Source organism: Rhea pennata, chromosome 2 (genome assembly GCF_028389875.1).
Source record: "Rhea pennata isolate bPtePen1 chromosome 2, bPtePen1.pri, whole genome shotgun sequence".
Taxonomy (NCBI): domain Eukaryota; kingdom Metazoa; phylum Chordata; class Aves; order Rheiformes; family Rheidae; genus Rhea; species Rhea pennata.
Window position 1 is genome coordinate 123711048 of NC_084664.1, and position 18032 is coordinate 123729079.

Below are 18032 nucleotides of genomic sequence, written 5' to 3' on the forward strand. Positions count from 1 at the left end.
TCAGGTATAGGTTATTAGATATATATATAAATAAAAATATAATAATTACAGTGGTAGTTTTGGCTCCATAATAGCATCCCGCAGTTACAGAGCATAAAAACCTGCATTTTTGTTTTTATTTTACTTATTGAGGAAGATTTCATAGACATCTTTTTATCAGATAAGGAAAACTGCTTCAGTCGTTGTCACATTTAGAATATGAACTATGGCAATGAAATGAGCATTAAACATGCGTTGAACTTAATCGTTGTACATGAAGTTGTTCTGGGTCACATAGCTGTATATTGAGGTTTGTGCCTGATCTAGAAGTATCTTTTACTTTGATTGTAGTTTAGTTACATTTCTTCATTCAATAATTACGAAGGAAAAGAAGAAAAAGTGTAACTTGGGATGCTGCTGGCTATGCTGGAAGTGTGCTTTAGCCCCAGTTATTGAGGCTCATATAACTATTACACACCCTGCTCTGAGGGTGTATACTGCTGAGGAAAATTTCAGAAGTCAGTGAAACTTTTCCATTTTATGTCAGCCAGAGTTTTTACTTAATTTTTTCCCAGCAGTGTTAGAAGTGTTCTCTTCTACATAAAATTTTGCTTTTCTAAGGAGCCCTGTTAAAGGAATTGGATTTAGTCAGAACTAGATGTGCATATTTTTAATGCATTACCAAATGTTAGCTGGTGACATTTGATTGCTGAAACTTGTCTGAAAAATAACCTGTCTGCAGAAGTTATTACCTGAGAAATAGTTTTGTGTGTGTGTGAAGGCTTGTGTGCGCAAACCATTAGAGGGAAATCTTTAACGATCCGTTTGCTAAGAACAAACTGGTATTCCTTTAGTGTTTAACAGTTTTGGCCTCTTTCATAGAAAGAACCGTGCTGAAGGTTTGTTTGACTTCCTATAGAAAGTCTGTCAGTTTGAAACTTGAGAACTGTTTCTGTTTGACCTGTCTGGGAATGGATCAAAATACAGCAGTCAGAGGTAATGGAATGCAGCACACATTACCTGGGCTGCCTCCTCTCTCGGACTTCTGGCAAGATCGCTAGCCGTCGTCTGTGCTGAGGTATACATGAGAGTGAAAAGGAAAGATGGGTAGAGACTGTTGCCTGGCCCTGATTTTACTGCTCAAACAGAAGGGCAAATTTCAGTTCAGAATGGCTTTCTAGTCTTAATAAAGTACAAACTATATTTATTTTATTCTTTAAATATCCACATTACCTCATAAAAATTTCCTTTATCTTATTTTTGGCACTTTTGTGTTTGAAAATAAAAATTGTTCTAAACAGATACTGTTACATCCAGCTCTTCCAGACAATAAATATATTATCTATGCTAAAGCGTATTATCCAGGCAAACAATGTATACTATTTATATGAATTACAGCATTTTTTGTAAGATGTAGATGAATGTGCTACACAAACCAGGGAATCAAACTGTACAGATATTTCTTGTACGTTATTTAGATTTGTTGCATTTCGCATCCACGTAGCATTGCAGAGCACATACTTTGTTTCAGTGACATGTACAACTGTATCTTTGAACATTTGTGAACTAGGTGAACTGAAGCCTTAAAAAAGGTGAAAAGATGAAAACCTGGATCAATATTCCAACTGCTAAATATGACAAATTTTTAAAAATTGTATTTGTAATTTGGTATGCAAACTAAGCATTTTAAACACAATGACATTAACAGATAATGCCATTATGGCCTTTGCCATGTTTGCTGTTTATGTACATAGTGTCTGGTCTGTGCATGCATATGATGTAACTGTATTTACAAATTACGCACACCATCGTGTGTGTAATTTAAAAAAGAGTTAAGATAGAAAAATCAGAAGGGTATTACAGTTTAGCTAGTACCTTCGCTATGTCCTTGAATCTTTTAGTAATTTTTGTGTACTGGACAGTTAAGCATTGAGAAGTCAGGTGCTTCCTGAGTTTACTTGTCTAAAAGATTGTTTCTCTTCCTAAATTCTCTTGAAATGTGCTTTTTCAAAGTAATTAAGTGGTACTTTTACACATTATTTGCCTCTTTTCGCATATTCTTTTTTTTCTATGTTCCTTCTTTTTCATTAAAAGCAAAACAAAATTAAATTGGAATAAATACTAATTTATACTTACAGTTTTTTTATTATATGTCTATTAATTTGTGTTTAATTCATATATATTCATAAATGAAAAGTAAAAGAATTTCAGAAGCTAAACTTAAAAATTGTTAACTGAGCCATATCATAAATTTTTGTGTCAATATATGAGATAATTCTTATTGTGCTAAATACATGATGAATGCTGCCGAATTCATTTTGCTGAGGGCTCAACAATATTAGCTTGAGAGAAATTAAGATTACATTATTTACTGTAAATTGCAGCCCCTGTGTTCACTGAAATGAATGAGCCACTTTGATAAAAAAAAGTCTTTTGATCAATTAGAATGTTTTTTACAGGATGGCTAACTTTGTAGAATAGTGAGTGGGGAAAGGGTCTTGCATGGGTTACACGCAAACATCAGCATACATTAGAAACTTCCTGTTCTCTTCGGTGAAGTAATCATAGAACATTTATTGCATATTTCTTATTACTATATTACAGGTTTTATTTTACTAGAAAGTAAATATTGATCACGAGTATAGTTAATTCTCTTCTGATTTAAAGCTGAACCCAAATATCATTCAGGTTAATGGAAAAACATCCATTGTTATCCAAGATCTTTGGATAACATGTAAAATGAAACAGAATTTGTTGTATACTTCGATAACCTCATCCAATTTGTCGTGCAGTTTCTGGAAAAAAACTGTATCTAAAATATCATAAAATAGGACCTCTTGTTAGCTCATTAATTGGCATCTTCATGCTCCCTTATTGGCAGGAGTTGATGGATGCGGATTTGTTTATGCTCCCGGCGTTTTGCTCGCATGACAGTAGTGATGTATCAGCCTGGCAACATGGACCTCCTGCAAAAACAGACCAAATAGTAAAACTGAGTTTTTGCTGTAGTATCTTATTCCAGTCCCTTGTGCTTCCGTTAAGCAAAATAAATCATATCAAATCCGTTAAGTTTGGATAACAAAAATATTCTTTTGACAGAACTATTTTATGGTCAAAATGAATTTGTCTAGTTTATAGTTTCTGAATTATTGCTAGAGTATTTCTGTATATTAGTACAGTGGTTCTGAGGTGTCTTGTTCTGATAATAGTTTGTTAGGTAAGAGCGCATCATTCTGAAAGGCTGTAATTCTTTTTTTTTCTAGAGCGTTAATCCCGTTATTTTCAAATTAAGATTATGTATTTAAAGTATATAAATGCATGGCAAAGTAGAGTAATAAAAGGTCATCAGATGTGAAGTCGGTATACCTAGAATTAGGCCGCTGTTATTTAGGTGTCTAAATACATATATAGATGACTATGCTCAGGCTGATAGTTTGAAAACAATTGTTATATCTAAAGATGTGTATATTGAATTTACTTAATCTGGAGCATCTGGAACTACTTAGAATGCCTGTAACTCTGCTATATTTATAAAGACCAGCCATTTAAAATTGGTCTCTATTCATTTTTCATGATAAACTTGAAATTCTTTATTGCAGGGAGCAAATATTGACAGTGTTGACATAGAAGGTCGATCCCCACTTCTGCTGGCCACATCTTGTGCATCATGGAAAATTGTGAATTTACTACTTTCAAAAGGTACAAAAGAATGTATACATACAATACACTTCCTTTGGGCAAAGTTCACCTGTTAAAACCCTACATCTAGCTTTCCTGTTAATTTCAATTCAACACTTCAGCGTATAGTCCAGGAGCAACTGAGCTAAACAGCTGTTGTGCTAGTCGCACTGAAGATGAAAGAATTATGATGATCATTTCACCCCTTTTCATATAGAGTGAACAGACTATAGAAAAGTGCGTGGACTTCATGGGTCCACGTTTCATGCTTCTCAAGGTACAAGTCACACTTGTACTCCATCCCTGTATTCCTTAGGAGCTCTCCACAGTAAGCAGAACAGTGGAATAAAGACACCACTTTTGCAGAGCCGTGCTTCTTAGCAGAAATCAGTATTAAGTTTTAATGTTTGTGTTCCAAGTGTTGCCTGCCTGCAACTTTATTTAATCACTTTCAGAAGGTTTGAGTTTTGTTTTGCAGTTACCATACTTATGATGCAAGCTAAATATTAGTATATTGCCTCATTATTAACATCATTCATTTTGTTAATGTTTATCTTCACTAAAAGGTTTAATGTAGTAACAGTATTAAGGACTTATTAATACATATTTTTTTCCAGTTGGCAAAATATCTCCCATTTCCTGTCACTTTATATAATGCTTTCACAGATTATTGCTCAAATAACTGCCATATAAAATTACAGCAATTTTGAAAGTAGTGAAACATAGTTAAGACAATATGATTACAATGAGAATGAACAGCAAATACAATATTAGAAGAGGTGATCATGTGCATTTTTAAGTCATGTCTAGATTTGTGGGTGCTTAGTATCCCTGAGCACAAGGACAATGTGCAAATCTTAATGCTTTAATGAGATGTGATATGCATACACACACACAAGGGATAATGGTGAAATCTGAGCAAGAGGAGTAATTCTGTGAATAAAGTGATACATCGTAGTGTTGACTTGAAATACTTATTTCCTAGATTTACTTTCAATATTCATTTCTTAATTTTAAATATCATTAATAAGTTCCAGAAGCCAGCAGCTTTGAAACTGCTAGCAATTATTTCCTTATTTATCTAGGAGCAAATGTATCATTAAAAGATCATCTTGGTCGGAATTTCTTGCATTTGACGGTATTGCAGCCTGGAGGATTGCAACATCTGAATGAGAAATTTCTGCAGGTACAGTGAGCATCAATTTGTATCTTTCAGTTACCATTATTAGAAAATGTAAAGTAAAAAGCAATTACTTTTTCCATTTTGGAATGTTTGTGAAGTTTTGGTTAAGTTACCCAGTGTCCTAGAAAATAATTTGAACAGGTGCATATCTCATAAAAACTATCAAAGCCAACAATAAGATTTTCTTATTGTCGGGCAAAAGAATAACGTAATCCCGTAAATTACTTTGCTGTTGTCAGATTGAGTAGCTGAAAAAATAGACAACATAATATAGAACTTTTCACTTCTGCTTTCCCAGTTTGCATGCAGTAAAGCTAGGGGATGTGCTCATTTTCCGTCAAGGACTTGCATAGCTTACAGCATATTCTGCTGGAACTCTGTGTGGACTGGACAGTAATGAGGAAGTTTTTGATTCTCTTTTAAAAATGGTTTTGAATATTTGGCTATGCTGAAGTAAAAAACTCATATTACTAGAGCCAAGCTCACTTAAAGGAGATAAGTTTTTTAGCATTTAGAGTACCAGGAATAACATTTTAGATGTGAATAAAGTAAAACCGATCTTACAGCATCCACTGCAGTCTGTAAACACCTTCAGTTAGTAATGCGGATTGGATTTAATCTGCATGTTTCAGTAGATTTTGAGAAGCAAACTTCAAAGCACTGGCTTTGTAATTATTCTAAAAATTCAGACAAAGGAGTGGAGCAGACTGGGATGAGGATTCTTAGTTTTGTTTAAGGCTAAAGGACACGCATAGGACAGTGAATGGCAAGGTGTGGAGAAAGACAGGGAAATGAAAATGAGAAAGAAAAATATAATTATAAAACAGTATAGGGATAGTGCCTGACATCAGAGTTTTGCTGCTGAATACAGCTGACAGCAGTGAGTATTATGATTATGAATGTTTAAGTATGGTTAAGAATTTCCTGTGATTTACTTTTTCTGTGGATGTATTGCAGTGAGGACTTAGAATGGCAAGTTGCTCTGTTCTTTGAAGAGCAATTCTTTGAAAAAATGGTGACCTGGAAATCAGCAGACATACCAAATGCTGTTATTAAATTTACATTTCTTAAGGTTTATTTCATATTTTTAGGTACTACTTTAAAAATATTAATGCTGCTGGTAGAAACTATTAGAAGCTATGGAGGATTAGCAAATACGGATGCAATTTTGTGGTTGTGTTTTTGTTTTTCTTTTGGTAACAGATGGAACATATTAAAAATCTTGTAGTTGATGAAGATAATGAAGGATGCACTCCATTGCATTATGCATGCAGACAAGGTGTGGCCCTCTCTGTAAATAACTTACTCAGCCTGAACGTTTCCATATACTCTAAGAGTAGAGACAAGAAATCACCATTACACTTTGCTGCCAGGTTAGTAGTGCAACCTAGGCAATGAATCAATGCCATTCTTTCCACCCAGATTTCTTTAATATTAATTTCTGTGTTAATCTCCCAAAGCTATGGGCGAATCAATACATGTCAGCGACTTATAAGAGATATGAAAGACACAAGACTTTTGAATGAAGGTGATAAGAAGGGAATGACTCCCCTTCACCTGGCAGCACAGAATGGCCATGAGAAGGTAGTTCAGTTTCTCCTGAAGAGAGGAGCCCTTTTCCTCTGGTAAGTGGTGACAAGAGTCATCACCTTGTATTTTGTATCTGTGCCTGGGAAACTATTTATTAGTGGGAAGCTAATACAAATTTCTGTCAAATATTGTTTATGCATTATTAAGTATGTAAGTTGATGTCAGATCTTATGAGTTGTAAGACCATGTTGGTAAAACTAAGCTGACTATGCCTTGCTTCTGTCACACATAGAACATGGCTAGCTATAAAACAAGGTTTCTAATGCTTGAGAAAGTGAGCTCTCTCTGAATCCAACAGAGAGAAGAAACTGACATTTTTGATGAACTGTAAATAGATGGAAAAAAAATGTTTTGGAAATACTATAATAGGCTTGAGTAAGGACTCTCAGAATTGGTGGTTCATAGGCAATTTGCCTTGCGCTCTGAAGTCCTGAATTCAGATCAGAGAGCCTCAGATCACTGGCAGTACCACATTCTGATAGGATTTTCAAAGCTTCCATGCCCACACCTGTAGGTTCAGGAGCCAAAGCTACGAAAACTTCAGATTCCTGTTTCTAAAGTGTGGTATGGAGCTTTAACTTTCAAGTCCGGGCTTCCAAATCTGGGACAGTCTACACTGCAGCTACATCTTGGAGCTAAGGCCTAAGAGCCTGTTTGGAGCAGATCTTTTAGGGAACAGAAATCACCTATGTTCAGTGCTTACACACTGCTGAGGATCCACTCAATGGACTAGCACCAACACCCTTTTTTCCACCATTCTTAGCTGAACTGGCCTGCTCAGCTAGGATAGAGGTCTTAATTAGACAATAATCCCAAATCCAGTTCTTTCAGAAGCTGACGAAACTAATTGACCATGAGATGTGTAGTCTTTTACACGTGCATGCGTGCACACACGCACACATGTATATACACACGCATACACACACACATATGTGAGTTTGTGTGTATATATACACTTATACACATATATGTCTGTGTAGATATTTAGGCTTAATTTAACCTTAAAAATGGCATTTTCTGATGAAATTTTCTGGAGAGTTTTATGTGATAAAAAGGATATTGAGTTCCATTATACTAAGATGAAGTAAAACTAATAGGAATAAAGTTGTGTGCTTATACTGTTTTGTGTATTCAATATCTTTAAATTCCATAATATGGCCGTGTCATATGTCGCATCGGTTGCCAGGTATTCGTTATAGAATATTATAAGCCTTTCGGTCATTAGAAAGGGACATCTGAAAAAAACAGACAAATCAGCCCATATAAATAGTAGAATGAAAAAAAAGAGAAGAGACCAAAATATTTATAGAGTTGAACATCTTTCTTCTGAGTGGTGCATTGATAATCGCATAATATTTGACAGAAGACAGAGACATCTCTGCAGTAGTCATGCCAAAGAAAAGGTGTTGGAGCAAAAGGAGTTACATTTGCCTTAATATTATGAAAAGCTCTTCCATTTTTAATTACTGTTTTTTATACCTGCTATATCTAAGTGATTATAAGGGCTGGACAGCTCTGCACCATGCTGCTTTTGGAGGATACACTCGAACAATGCAGATAATATTGGATACTAATGTGAAATGTACTGACAGAGTGGATGAAGAAGGGGTATGTATTCATGTACCATTATTTGTTTCTAGTCTATTGTTACTTGCAGAAAAAATGTATTGTTACTTGTAGGAAAAATGTCTATGATACCTTATTAGTAGATTTGTTTCACTATGAATTAATTTCATAATAATCTATTTTCTTTGGCAGATGTAAAACCTTTATATGTTGTCACTGGTAACAGTTGTTGCTTGAATTAATACATAAATAATGACATTCTTACCCAGTTCTTTTGAGTAGAAGACACAAAAATAGAAATAGTCTAATATAAAATAAAAGGTAGTATAAGTGTATTAGACACATGCCTCTTGCCTCCCTAACACTGCGTCAATAACAATGCAATTTAAGAGTGTAGTACAAAATCATTTTAGGAGCCTATATGAGTTAAAAGGAACCCAACATCAATAGTAGCTCATTTATAAACTGTTTAAAGTCCACCTGTTCTGCACAGCTATATGCAACAGATATGGTTCCCACCCTGCTTCGAAGTTTGGACAAAGGCAGTATCTATTGGGTCAAGACAGAGGACAGAGGATGGTCAGTTTAAAGAACAGTTCAGTTGCCAGCGTGGAAGAGATGTTGTTGACTGAAAGGTTGATGACTGAGAGTTGATGACTGAAACGTTTAGAATTACTAGATTAGGAAAAACTCTTGCTTAGAAATATATCAAACACCTATGCCTAATTCTTAATTTTCCTCAGAAGTCCTGAACAAGTTGGGAAGGCTTTCCAAAGTAACTTTCAGTATGACTTGATTCCTAAAACTTTAAACACTTTAAACATTGCCTTACTTTTATGCAAATACCAAGAATAAAATGCTCCTACTAAAGAGTTGTGCCTGCAGATTTTCTTGCAGATTTGTTTACACAAGCACATCTGGATATAGTTTGGAATACTTCTCTTCCTGATTATCAGATGCAGACTTTCTATATCTGGAGATATCATCACTTTTGCCTATTTGTGTCTCAGTTTGTTGGCTACAAAACTACAAGATCTTAATGAATTTAATTCATTATTTGCAGCTGAGTTTCCTCTTCCATTTTTAACACTCCTATGGCTGTAAGCATGGAATAAAGAACTTCTTCATAATCTCTGTAAGAATCTCTATGAAGAGAATTTACTTTTTAATGCTGCTAGTAAAAGCATTGAGGACTTGCAGCTAGGAACAGAATGTGGCTTTTCGATGTTGGAAAAAACCTGAAATATGTATTACTAAAAAACGATTCATATGGATGCTTTGTTTTACTACTCTTCTATACAGAACACAGCATTGCACCTAGCTGCAAGAGAAGGACATGCGAAAGCAGTAAGGCTACTTCTTGACTATGGTGCAAAAATTCTGTTGAACAAAGCAGTAGCTTCTTTCTTCCATGAAGCAATACACAATAGGAGGAAAGATGTAGTATCTGCTGTCATTCTGCACAAAAGGTAAGGTAAACAGAAAATGCTTTTTCAGTTTTATTTTTCACCATTTTACTTTTTTCTTTTTAATCCAGTTTAAGTTCTGAAAAGTTGTAGTTTATTAAATATGATTGAGTGCATATTTTAAAATTCCAGAGATTATGTTGTGGTCTGAAAAGCCATTAAAAATGCTGTAATCACAATGAACAGCAAATATGTGGCAGGTTCCTTTTAGTGTTAGGTTGAGTGTTCAGTTTCTGTAAGAAAAACATCTAGAGGCCATGAGAAATAAATAATCCTCTCCCATTTTCTCCCTGTTCTTACATTCAGAATATTGGCCTTTCATAGAATAGGTCAACACATACAGAATTTTAAGCACAATGGGTATAATTCAAGCAATTTGATTTAAAATTGTTGTTCTAAATATACTGCAAATATTTAAAATGTGGTAAGTTCATTGCAGTTTAGAATATTTTCATATAAGAATGTCACCAAGCCTGCTACGTCGCATTTCCAGGAATAAAATATTGCAGTGCTGTCTAATGATCATTTTTTTTGCTAAAAGTTGCAGGAAGACAGGAAGTCTTTCACTGAACTTAACCACCTAATATTGTAACCCAAGATTCCAGCTTTAGTTCAAGGTTCATATGGAGTACAAAGAAAGACATCAACTCTTGAGAAGGACTTAGCATAGTTGAAACATTTCTGTTAATTGTTAGCAGAATTAAACATGAGTCATTCTTAGGAAGGCATCCAGATTATTACTCAATTACTTCCCTAACAGCTGATTTTCGGTTTGATGGAACATAAATGTATTACAGACTGTGATTTACAGGATAATATCTTAAATAAAACTCAAATAATCTAAAACTAATCTTGTTTTAAAGAGAAGCGACTAACTCATTTTCCATTGTTTCAATGCATTTTTGCAGATGGGAAGAAGCTGTTTTGACCTTCTCTCACTATTCTAGTGCTAATAAGTGTCCTTTGTTGGAAATGGTTGAGTATCTTCCTGAATCACTTAAAGTAAGTTTAGTCATTAAGAAATGACTACAAAAAAACCTCTAGTTATGTTGCATCTTCTGTCATGTTTTCCAAATGTTGTACTCACTAGAATGGATTATTCTAAAATAAAAATAATACGTATTCATAAATGAATACATTTAATTGTATTTTAATAATAGTTCCAGGTAGTTCAATTTAATTTCTTAATGTTAGGAAAAGGTCTTAATTTCCTGAGGTTAATGGAGTTGAGTATAAAAATGATGCAGGTTAGCGGAGAATTGGATTCAAAGCCAATAGAGGTGTTTTCACCTTCTCGCTAAATGTTAAACTAATGTCAGAAAAACTTTTTGATTAAAATATCAAGTAACTTGATATTCTATGTACATAAACACTATACTTTTTACACTTGCAAACTAGTATATAGCCATATAGGCTGGGTAGGTTCATTAGTTAAGTCCTATGTGTAAGCTCTGGAGCTTCGTGTATTCATAAGCCATAAAACCTGACTGAAGCATCACTTTGATTAGGTAGCTGCCATATTTTTGAAGATCATTTTCTTCAGATATGTACATTTTGTATTCTTTCCTAATGAATGTTATCAGTAATCACCTTAATTTAATTTTCTGTTCATCTTCAAAGCTCGTTTTGGATAACTGCATAATTGAGTCTTCAGAAGAAAAGACGAGTCGAGACTTCTATGTGAGTGGAGGGAAAACTTTATGAAGGCACAACATGTAAAAATTAATGATTATTTCAGGCTGGAATATGTCTCAATGTTCTTGGCAATATGTTAGTAGCAATAATAGTTAAGTTAGAAAATCATTAGTTTGGCTTTTAGCTACTGATACTGGACTAAGTTTTAATCTGTCTTAAATATTTTATGTAGTTACAAAAGAATTCTGATGTAAATTGGAATCAACTAATACTTTAATCCACTGATAACAGATTTTGAATCTGTGCTTCTAATATTTGGCAAAAAAATCCTCAGTATTAGTATGACTTCTAAAATTTACTTCTTCATATACTGGCACCTTTCCACTATGAGTCTCTCTTTTTTCAGTAAAGCCAATAATTTTATTCTCTTATTGCATGTGTGAAACTGAAGGGAACACATATTAATTTGTCTTGAAAGCTTGGGAATTGTATATAATACATATTTATAGGTGTATGTACAGGTGTATATGAATACAAGCATATGGATATATGCTTGTCATTGAGTATCAGATAAATAAATAGAAAGCTTAATAGAAAACACAGGTGACTGATCTTATTTTATCCTTTGGGTTTCAAACTGCTTTGAAGTTCAGTTTCTGTAATCTTTATGCTTACACATGTTAAGTATAATATTGAACTTGGGCAATCTATAGACTTTGTGTTAATTTGTGCAAAAAAGCTGGGTCTCAGACATTAGGGATGTTTCAAAATAATTGTAATTGTAAAAATAATATATATTTATGCATATCAAAAGAATACCTGTCATAAGCAATACAACTGTCTTCAATAATTGACCAGTTACAGTGCAGGCTGGGATTTTTTGGTAAACTCTGCAAAATCTAAAGCACCTGTATACCTTTTATAAGGATAAGGAGACATGATATATTCTATAGTTATGTTATCTTTGCAACCATATTGAAAACCATCCAGTGGATTATTACATTGGGTTGTGTCCAAATCAGTAACAGAAGATTTGCAAAACTGCTATTATGTGTTTTCCTATTTATGTTATCAAATCCGTATAGTTTATAAGCTTTTCTTCAAAGTCAACATTAAAACAGAATATTGAGAATGATCTTTCTTAAAATATTGCAATTTTAAGAGATCTGTATTTTTTTTCTTTTACAATAACTTGAAATGGCTGTTTATCCAGCTCGTAGTACAGTCATAGATGTGTATTTTGGTCTCATGTTCACTGGCAAGGTGACTAACAATTACTAAACAACTGTGTTCTAATTATTTTGATGAAAAAGACACATCTTTTTTTCTTTACAAACCTTTGTAAAATTAAGCACATTATGACAAAATTGATGATCTAGGAGTGAGATAATGAAATGTTGTTATCTTTATTGTTCAGATTGAATATAACTTCAGATATCTCCAGTGTCCTCTGATGCTTAACAAAAAACTAAAGGATGATGAAGACATTTTCTATGAGCCACTTACTACTTTAAATGTAAGTTCTTTATTTTACTCTTACATCATTCCATGCTATCTTGTTTCAGTTAACATCAAGGAATTGGGCTTTTTTTTCATCGTAGTACTTCTTATCCAAATATTTTTCTCTATAGAGTTACAGTATATTGGAATAACATACAGGGTGAAGTTCTTATAATCTAAATAATAAGTAACATTTCTTTTAGGATTAGATAGAAATTCTTGGTTTATTTGAGCAGCTATTAATGTTTCAAGGGAACATACTGTATGTGCAGATAGCACATCAAAGAAAACCACACCTAGTCATTGTAGTGACTGTATTTGGGAGAATAAGGCAATGAAAAACTTGACAAAAACTAATTTTTATGTGCTTGCAAATTCTTTTCTTCATATGCTAATTGCAAAATACTTTCTGTGCCTAAAACAAATTTTGCTGTTCTTACACATAGTCAGTCTATTCTCTTTAGCTCTGTCAGAACTCATTCAACGAGTGACCTTAATGACTTTCTTTGATCACCTTTTTGAACTTATTATTGGCAATTAGATTGGGTATGCTGTTTAATAATGAATAAATAAATATATTCTAGTTATATTTAACAAGAAAAACATGGTCATCTGCCATCTGTAACTCCCATCCTGAACAATCTCATAGTTCTTATTTTTTTGCAAAATATACTATCTTTGTAGAGTTATACTTTTTAGCTTTTAAAAATGGCATCAGGAGAAAAGGTGGATGCCTTACTAGACAGATAATAAAACAATCTAATAATAGCTTTGAACCATAGTCCATAAGCAAAATAATTTTGCAGTATCTTTTACACATTATTTGAATATTAGCCTAATAAAAAGTACAAAGGAGATGGTCTAGCCTGTTTTGTAAGCACTTTGCTCAGCTAAGTGACATAAGTTTGATCATTTTACTTTCTTGTTTTGTAGGCCATGGTACGGCACAATCGCATGGAGCTACTCAGTCATCCTGTATGTAAAGAGTATTTGCTTATGAAATGGTAGGTATATTTTAATGTATATAGAACATAATACTACATGTCAGACTGAAAGTTGTCCACTAAAATACATACATTTTTAGTGTCAAGTAAATGTCTTTTGCGCATAATCATAAGAATATTTAAAATATACTGATGACTATCATATCAAATACTGTTTAGAACTTCAAAATGAGCGTTTGAGATTTACAGAGGAGACCACTGCTATGTTTATTTCTACTTTTATTGCAAAAAATGTAATACTGAATTAAGAACAAAATGAACAGTTTGTCAGAATGGCTAGTATGCTTTTGTCCATTTGCAACTTGATGGACATATTCATCACAAAACAACATTTGAAGAAATGCTCATTGCCTTATAGGAAAAGCATTATTTGCTATGAAATTTAAATCTGTACTTTTCTACATTTGGAAATTGTTAAAATTCTAACATTTTTACTTTCAAGGATGGCGTATGGGTTTCGAGCACATCTAATGAATTTAGGCATATATTCCCTTGGTCTCATCCCACTGACTCTTCTAGTCACCCACATACAGCCAGGAAGACCCTTGAATGGAACAGAGGTCTATGAAGCAAGACCATTAGAATATGAGGTACTGGGGTTTTCTATTAGTTACAATATGCTAGGATTTTTGTAGCAAGAGGCTGATTATTTAAATAATTTTCTAAAATTATTTATGATTTAGTTACTGTAGAAATAGAAGTGTATGTTTTTATACATTACATTCAGCAATAATTTCTGTAGATAAAAACTTTCAGTGCTCATTTTTAATCTCTTTTCTGGAAAATTCACTTTTGGTGCATGGTTATTTCAATCTTTTCCCTAAAGTGAATGTTTCTTTAAAGTTGAGTAAAAAGAATTAATGTGTATTTAGTTATGAAAGGACAGAAAACAATTCATTCTTTAGGTTTTTATATCTTTTTAATCCTCAGCCAAAATAACTGGACATTGCATATTTGAAATTTGACATAGAAATTGTTGCCATTAAATAAAATGCTTTTGAGCATTCAGATACAGTTTTATTTGCCCATCTGCATATTATTTTCTTTACAGGCTCAATATTTCTTCACTAGACTCATAAAATATGAAGCTAAGATAGAGTAAGTCTTACCGGTCTGTATATAGGTAGGAGTCACAGTACTAAGGAGTGTAACTGTAGAATGTGGCCATATATTGATGGAAAGCACCAAGAAAGGACTTTAAATGCATAGGATGTTTCTTAGAATCCCCATGTATAAACTTCAAAAGAATTAGGAAAAATTGTATTGTGCCAAAATGTAAATGACGTATTACAATTTTGGTATTACAGTGATATCTCAAAATGATGAACTCGATTAGGTAGCAGAGTACTGATGCATCGTACTGTCTTTTGAATGTTTAGCTTTCAGTCAAAATTACGGTAGATGTGCAGCTACTCTGTAATAATTTATGAATATTTTATATGATACACATTCAATGGAAGTGAGGCTTTAGTTGAGGCCATAAGGAAAGCAAGCAAGGATGAACCCTGTCTCAGGCTATACCTACCCTCGTTAGCTACTTTGGGATTGTTAAGAGACAAAGCTCAAACTTTTTTTTCAGAAGCGGAACTGGGATAATTAGGACATTGTAGTGACTGACGAAGTTAGACTTGCCAGGCCCACAGCTACGGAAGAATGAGGCTTTAGAAAAGAGACATTGATGCAACTGACTGGTGTCCTTTTTGTAAGTTTTTTTCTTCCTGCAGTTAACACTAAGCCATATTCTGTTATTTAAGAAGGCCAAATTGTCACTGAACTGAATACTATGAGACACCAAGAGGGTAAAACTGCAAGTACTGCTGTTTTTTGAACCTGTGATTACATCTCATACATAGTGTTACACTCCTGTGTCCAGTTGAAGAATGGGAGAGTTAGAGTACTCTGTCTCCAAGAAGGATGTAGTGTATTCTGAGAAGAGAGTCTGTGTCATTAGCCAGGAAACTGTAATGTCTTGTGTTAATGGTGAGAAGTTAGTTGTGAGGTGAGCTTTTCAAATCCTCCATTTCAAATAGGTGATTATATCACTAAAGCCAAGGATTTGGGGGAAAAAAGGCAAGGAAGATATTTTAGAGTTCTGGGGGAAAAAAGACATACAACTGAAATGGGAACTAAAAATAATGTGCTAATAATTTCGTAGTAATATGAAATAAGATAAACTTTTAAGAATATAAAAAGTTCATATGGGTATCCTGATATATGAAAATGTCTGGAGAAGCACATACCAAAGCCAGAACAGTACCTACAAGATTCAGAAGGACTGGCAGAATTGGAAGAATTCATGCTGCACTAAATCTTCCTGATGAAAGGCAAGAGAATGAGAGGAGCTGCTTAGAACAGACAGAGGTATGACTCAGGACTGATACAGTCTGTTGACTCATCAGAGACTACATGGAAGAAGCCCATTTGGAAGAAGTTCGCTGCTTGGCTGAGGAATGATGATGCCAGCCAGTGGAGGAGCAGTGAACAGGACAACAGCCGTAGAGGTGCTGCCTGAGAGAGAAAAGCAAGAAAACTTATTTATATGCAGCTTCATACAGTGGAGGAGATGGGGTCCTAATGAGCCAGTAATGGGAATAGAATGAGGAATTCTATTTCTTTAGGGTGCACAGCATTATAGAACATTTGTACTATCCTCTTTCCACAATGGGGGAGACGCTGATATGTATTGCAGCATCACAGAAAAATAAGTGCTGTGAATTTGTGGTCTGCCTGTGAGTTAACCAACCCCTCATATGGGAAATCAGCTCTACAATTTGCTTAGTAAAGATGAAATTCACCATTGTTGTGAAGTACCTAATACAGGCACATATAACATACAAGTCTTTGTCGATATTGTTTGTAAGGAGACATCAAAGGGAACACCATATAAGGATGCCAGGACTTCAGTTTAGGTGCAAAGAGGCACAGGATGTACTTTCTAGAGACTTCTGTTGCCATTGCTAATACTGCGATATGATAGTGAAGTTAGAGATTACAGATTTTGTCTTTACATTCATCTTGTGGCAAAACACTGAAAAAGTGACATAACTAATGCAATTTCAGTTCCAAAACTAGGATAATAGTAAAAAGGAAACAGCACAGCAGCTGTTTATCATGGGAATGCTGAACATTTCGTATTTGCTTGTATTACTTAAAAAACAATACACATGGCATGGGTTTCACTATAAACATTAGTAGAGCAGAATTCAAATAGCAGAGATATGTTAGCTTGCTTTAAATAGTCTTAACATAATGTATGGCAATATAATGTGAATGAAGTAGATAGAGCTTAAACATTCATTTACAGATTTCTAAATGTTTTGTGGTCTGTGATTTGTGTTTCAGGATTCATATTTCACAAGGGTGTGTATGTGTTTAGTTTTAATTATGAGTTTACTGGGAATCTGCAAAGAAATATTTCAGCTCATTCAGCAGGTAAATATATACGGAAATAGATCTATAACACATTAATCAGAGAACGTACTTTCACAGTAGTTTTTATTATATTGAAATGCATCTGATTTTTCTGTAATTGAACTGGAAATACCAATTTGTTATTACATATAAGATTGAAAAGAGAATTTAAGTAAGATTATTAAATTCAACCATTAGTGATGCATGAGTTATAAATATGTATTTGTTTCTCTTAAATCCTAGAAATTGAAATATTTATTGGATTACTCCAATCTGCTGGACTGGACAATTTATACTACAAGCATAATTTTTGTGTCTTCTTTATTTATTAATACACCAGCTCATTTGCAATGGGAATGTGGAGCAATTGCTGTATACTTGTCTTGGATGAACTTCTTGCTTTATCTTCAACGGTAACAAATATTTACATACTTCACAATAACATACTTTTATTATTTTCAGGCATCTTACACATACTAGAGGGTCACTGATCAAGTGTGATAACCCTATTTCTGCTTCTAACTATGCAAGTTTTCAGATTAGGACCTTTTTTTTCTGATGAATTATAAACTAGGATTCAGTGTTTTTCACATTGAGAATCGCATAACTTAATGGCAACTAAAGAAATAACATATATTTTTATATTATGTAGGCAAAACTGACATTATATGTTTTTAGGAAGTGTTTCATTGTATTGTACAGATTTTCTCTTAAAAACAATCAACCCAAAATAAAAACACTATCACTGAAAAGGAAGTGAATTAGGAGAAATAGTTGTTATGGGTTATGCATAGAACAAAGCAATGTGTTCTATCATTTTGTAGATTAAGTGATAAACCACAGTTTTCTACACTCTCACTGTCCTAATAAGGAGCTATGATGAGTGAACTTATTTACTTGATTTATATAAGGTTTGTTTATTGTCATTAATGGTCTTAATGCTATTTCTGGTACAATAGTATCTTGAGGACTTTAGGAGATTAGGGAGGTGGAAAAAGTAGTGTGACCCTAGTGCTAATA

At 33.7% G+C, this 18032-nt stretch overlaps 1 protein-coding gene across 1 annotated transcript in view; it reads left to right on the forward strand.

The window, feature by feature from the left end:
• TRPA1 (transient receptor potential cation channel subfamily A member 1) overlaps positions 1 to 18032 on the forward strand; it is a 36725-nt gene that overhangs the window by 11752 nt on the left and 6941 nt on the right. The window contains exons 9-21 of the mRNA XM_062568183.1: positions 3579 to 3678; positions 4743 to 4843; positions 6044 to 6213; positions 6301 to 6465; positions 7924 to 8038; positions 9299 to 9465; positions 10371 to 10464; positions 11083 to 11142; positions 12515 to 12613; positions 13531 to 13601; positions 14044 to 14191; positions 16944 to 17033; positions 17256 to 17425. Of these exons, the coding sequence (XP_062424167.1) occupies positions 3579 to 3678; positions 4743 to 4843; positions 6044 to 6213; positions 6301 to 6465; positions 7924 to 8038; positions 9299 to 9465; positions 10371 to 10464; positions 11083 to 11142; positions 12515 to 12613; positions 13531 to 13601; positions 14044 to 14191; positions 16944 to 17033; positions 17256 to 17425 (1550 nt within the window). The remainder of the gene's footprint in view (positions 1 to 3578; positions 3679 to 4742; positions 4844 to 6043; positions 6214 to 6300; positions 6466 to 7923; positions 8039 to 9298; positions 9466 to 10370; positions 10465 to 11082; positions 11143 to 12514; positions 12614 to 13530; positions 13602 to 14043; positions 14192 to 16943; positions 17034 to 17255; positions 17426 to 18032) is intronic.